Below are 5,240 nucleotides of genomic sequence, written 5' to 3' on the forward strand. Positions count from 1 at the left end.
TTTTTTTCATGAATATATGGTTGACCTGAAGAATGAAAGCTATATCATACACTTGGAAAATTATGAGCTATATCAGCGCTTATCGACACTTAGGGGTATGACAATACACTTGGCTCACGAGATGAGACAAAATACAGATACTTGGTTCACTAGAACGAGACAATATTTTAATACTATTTTAATAAGAAATTTTCTTTGACAAAATATTTGTCTTTTAATTACAAAAAGTAAAACAATGCAGTTGTATTTTGAAATATTTGAACTAATCTAGGGCTGTAACTAATGATTATTTTGTTAATCAAGAAATCTACTGATTATTTTGACAATTGAGTAATCTGATATTTTTTAGTAACACAAATAGACCTAAGTGAAAACCAGGCTTTAGCATGACTATTTATATATAAACGATGAGGCAATAATAATTGGCTCAAATAAAATATCAAAACCAAGTAATTACATGGTTTTATTGAACAACACTGTTAAAATACATAATGTAATATGCCTATACATAATATGAACATAACCGACTTAAGTATATGATGTATTATAACAAATACCTGCAGAGGGCGCCAACGGCCTGGTGACGTTTCAATTTACAGCTTGATTAAACAATGTTTAAATCCATTTAATATTTGGCCACATGCAAACTCAGAAACCTTTATTTTGAAATCGCGATGTACAATAAACGCCATATTTAGACATAGGCTGATGTATTCTCCTGTGTTGGCAAAGGTTTATAAATGATTTGTTACAAATCTAGTGAGATAATGCACACAGTTTTCCCAGATGAATGTTAAGCAATTCAAATTCATGGCATATGCAGAGGAAGAGTTTAGCCCCTTTCACACAAACAGTACTGGTAAATTACCAGTAAGTTACCATTAAGAGATCATGTGCGAACAGGACCTTTTCAAAAATACCGGTAAATTTGTTCTGCTAATCATATCGTTCTTAAGGAGATGACATGATTACTCTGAGCTGTTTACAAAGCTCCGCTGCTTTTTAATTCGTTTTTCTATGTAAATATGCGCTAGATGGACATATTTGACCATTGCGCCTCGCAGCTTTTTCAACGTGTCGCGCTTCTCCATTCACCAGGGCTGCGACTTTGAAGCCCTGTAGTTGCCAAAAGTCAGAGCCAGTCTGCAGATTTGAGTTGACAGATTTCAAAGAAAATTTTGAAGTGTATGTGGGCACATTTGGAGAATATCTAACCTGTTTACAATTTTGAGCTGATTTTAGAACACATTGTTTACATTTGTCAAGTGTCTCCTAGCATCAAGAGGCATGTTCTGCATGAGTTTGTTGTGAAAGTCTTACATTGTCTCCTCCTCCAGTCCCATCAGCTGTCTCCTGATCATCATCAGTTTGTCTGTCACATTGTGGATGTGTTGAATCCTCTGCATTAAATCCCCGATCACCTGCAGGAAAACACAATGCTCTTGTTTTCCTGATAAATGAGGCAGACAGGGCTGCTGTTCACAAAGTCTGCAGCTGACACATCGGCCAACCAGCTTTCATTCACAACAACACGAGTATTTCTCTCACACACTGGCAGCTTTTTACACTGTTCTCACCCTGACTAGAGTGGAGAAGAGCGATCGCGCTTCAGGGCTCAGGCTGATGTACGGGTCCAGCAGGTACTCGTGCAGGTGAGGGTGAGGAAGCACAGCTAACTTGGACAGAACTGACGTCACCTGAAGATTCAGCTCATACGGCTGGCAGAGGGAAACAAATTGAGAAATACAGTGAAAGAAAAAGATTTCACTGTAAAGATTTCTTTTTTTAAACTAAATTAACTAAAATTTTTCAAATTCATTGATTATACATTTCATTTACAGGTCCTATGAAGTATTAAGATAAGCTATCAAACTTTTTGAATGCACTTCAGCCATCTATCCTGACAAAAAGTTTTGCACGTTTTACCATTCTGCATGCAATGCTGAAAGCAAAATGAAGACAAGATCAAATGAAAATCTGTTTTGGTCTACTACTCTACCTGCTCTAGTATGCGTCCAATCCGGTCAAACAGGATTTGCAGGAAGCGCCCTTCATAGAAGTCTGTAGCTGGGTTGGTTTCAGTGGTTTTGGCAGAATCTGGCCAGTTCCAGTCCCGTGAAAGAGCAATACATTCTTTTAACTAATGAGAGAAAGAGAGGACAGTTTCAGTGTCAGAATATTTGAAAACCAAACCGAAAAAACTGTTTTTGCTCACAGCTGACAGTTGCTGTACATTTGGCTTGACTTATTGCATGAGGTAAAACTACACAGTAACACACATGACAGGAGTATGAAACATAAAAACACTGGCTTTTATTTAGTTTTTTGTTTTCAGTGTGTCAACTCACCAGTTTGTGTGCATCATGAACATATGTGTCATATCCTGCTCCCTGCACCAGATGGGATGTTTTTGCTTCTTGGGGCACTAAACACAAGAAGCTAATAAAATTAAAAACAAATTAGAATCAACGTATAGACTAGTAATCGACCAACATCACACATATAATCAAGACCAAATAACTATATGATATTTGACCACTCTCAAAATATGGGAATGTGTCGATATCTGTGTCATATCAGCCAAGAATGTAGTGTCATACTTGACAAGAACAAGAATATGTGTGTGTATATACATATATACATACATACACTACCGTTCAAAAGTTTGGGATCAGAACGATTTTTTATGTTTTTTAAAGAAGTCTCTTATGCTCATCAAGGCTGCATTTATTTGATCAAAAATACAGGAATAAATGTAATATTGTGAAATATTATTACGATAATGTTTTTCTATTTTAATATACATTCAAATGTAATTTATTCCTGTGATGCAAATCTGAATGTTCAGCATCATTACTTCAGTCTTCAGTGTCACATGATGATGATCCTTTAGAAATCATTCTAATATGCTGATTTATTATCAGTGCTGGAAACTGTTGTAATGCTTAATCATTTTTTGGAACCTGTGATACTTTTTTCAGGATTCTTTGATGAATAAAAACTTTTTATTCATCAAAGAATCCTGAAAAAAGTGTTGCGGTTTCCAAAAAAAAAATTTGGCAGCACAACTGTTGGCAACATTGATAATTATATTAATAAATCAGCATATCAGAATGATTTCTTAAGGATCATGTGACACTTTATACTGGAGTAATGGCTGATGGAAATTCAACTTTGCATCACAGAAATAAATGATATTTTAAAAGAATATTAAAATAGAAACCATTATTTTATATTGTAATAACATTTTGCAAGATTACTGTTTTTTTCTGTATTTTTGATCAAATAAATGCAGCCTTGATGAGCATAAGAGACTTCATTAAAAAAAAGTCTTACCGATCCCAAACTTTTGAACGGTAGTGTACACACACACACACACGTGTTTATATGTATTTATAGTAAACTTTAAACATTTTACAATTTTCATTCTTTGATACATAGAACGCTTAAAACAGCAGCATTTCTTTGAAATATAAGTGTTTTGTAATATTACAATTTTTTTTTACTTTTAATCAATTCAATGCATGCAAAAGTATTAATTAATAAAAATTCACAGGTTTTGGTTGAAGATCTGCTGAACTTTAGTGTAACAATACGGAAAAATACAGAAAGGCAGACTGGGCACAAACACTTTTTCACAGTACTGTAAGTGCAGTACAGTAATGATGCTATTATGAACTTTAAAAATTCTGTTTTTGTATTACAAACCAAAAAGTTAATTGTCTTCTAAAGATACCTATTGACGATGTCAGCAACTTGTGTGTGCTCACTGGGATTACGTCTCTCTCTGACACTGGGCAGAGAAAGAAGAGGCTCCTGGCCTCCGAACCCACTGTCTTCATACATGTCTGTGAAGAAGGGATCCTCTTCCAGCTCCCTGATGGAGAAACACAATGAGAGATCAACGATAAGCCACCATGAGAAGAAAGAGAATCTGTGTTCAGTCTCTCTGCTCACTCAGACTCTTCCAGGACACCACTCTCGACTCCATGTCTCTCGTCTGTGACTCCTGAACCGGGCAGTCTGTAGCTGCGCTTCTCAAGGTTACGCAGCACCAGATTGGTTAAGATGCTCTTGCTGGGCTTCTGTAGAAGCTCCTCAAAGAGACGTAGCGTTGTGATACTGATCTAACAAAAGGCAAAAGAAACATTGTAACACACAGTGATGCTCTCTCAACAGTGAAAATATGTTAATCATTTAGCCCAGTTACCTCGTCTGAGATGTGATTGCAGTGTTCAATAAGGCGGTAACGTAGAATGTGTGAATGCGTGTCCTGTCGCTGTTCACAATGTGTGTCGCTGCCCAGCAGAAACTGAACCAGTTCCTCCAGGAGCGCAGGAGAACGTATGTGACGTACAGAACAGGAAAGCAGAGCGGTGTGTACCAGGATCCCAACCTCTGACCTGGACGACCAGAGTTTAAAAATGAGCATTACTCTTCCTGTCATGCTGCAAGCTCACAATTCTGATTAATGTGTTCTACTCACATCTGAAACAGATGAGGCTGAATGACTCCTTTAAGCCACTGAAGGTGAATTGCTTTGGCCATTTTAACACCAAGTACCTACAGGGAAAAAAATACATATGCATAATTATGTGCAATATGTTTATAATCATTATGACACAATTTTCATACCATAAATCTTAATTATTAAAAAGTACATAAAAAAACAAATACAACTTAAAAAAACAATCTTCAAACATCACATAAACAAAACTAAGCAAAAACAAAATAACAAAACAAAAAAACTTTTTTTTTAAGTAAAAAACTAAAACAAATACAACTTCTTTAAAATAGCCTTCAAACATCACAAAAACAAAAAGCAAAACCAAAATAACAAAGCAAAAACTTAATTAAAAAATATATATAAAAGTAAAAAATAAATACAACTTATTTAAAACAGCCTTCAAACAAAACAAAACAACAAGCATAAAAACAAAAAACATGAAAAATCATAATTACAACACGGAAACATGTCAAAAAGGTTAACTTTAACCACGAAACCAGATCGACCGACCTGTAAGGTTACACTCTCACTCAAAGGATGGACAATCTGACAGGATTGTTACAATGAGGTGGATCACATCTAACTTGTATAGTAAAGACAAACTCACCGTGTCTATCTAACTTAGTTATGATGAAGATGTATATACATTTCAATTTCAGCAGGAAACTATTTTTACAGCTACATTATTGTTCCAGCCACAATTAATCACAACAATGTATATACAATTACAAAT

At 35.3% G+C, this 5,240-nt stretch overlaps 1 protein-coding gene across 1 annotated transcript in view; it reads right to left on the reverse strand.

Annotated features, from left to right (window-relative positions):
- The window catches only part of LOC107566958 (protein FAM160B2-like), a gene marked incomplete at its 5' end in the record, with an annotated part of 17,474 nt that overhangs the window by 8,812 nt on the left and 3,422 nt on the right, over window positions 1-5,240 (reverse strand). Inside the window, 8 exons of the mRNA XM_016252529.1 lie at window positions 1,321-1,421; window positions 1,578-1,718; window positions 2,000-2,140; window positions 2,349-2,439; window positions 3,737-3,877; window positions 3,958-4,127; window positions 4,211-4,403; window positions 4,487-4,563. Of these exons, the coding sequence (XP_016108015.1) occupies window positions 1,321-1,421; window positions 1,578-1,718; window positions 2,000-2,140; window positions 2,349-2,439; window positions 3,737-3,877; window positions 3,958-4,127; window positions 4,211-4,403; window positions 4,487-4,563 (1,055 nt within the window). The remainder of the gene's footprint in view (window positions 1-1,320; window positions 1,422-1,577; window positions 1,719-1,999; window positions 2,141-2,348; window positions 2,440-3,736; window positions 3,878-3,957; window positions 4,128-4,210; window positions 4,404-4,486; window positions 4,564-5,240) is intronic.

The sequence above is a fragment of the Sinocyclocheilus grahami genome, unplaced genomic scaffold, assembly GCF_001515645.1.
Source record: "Sinocyclocheilus grahami isolate Dianchi unplaced genomic scaffold, SAMN03320097.WGS_v1.1 scaffold1117.1, whole genome shotgun sequence".
NCBI lineage: Eukaryota > Metazoa > Chordata > Actinopteri > Cypriniformes > Cyprinidae > Sinocyclocheilus > Sinocyclocheilus grahami.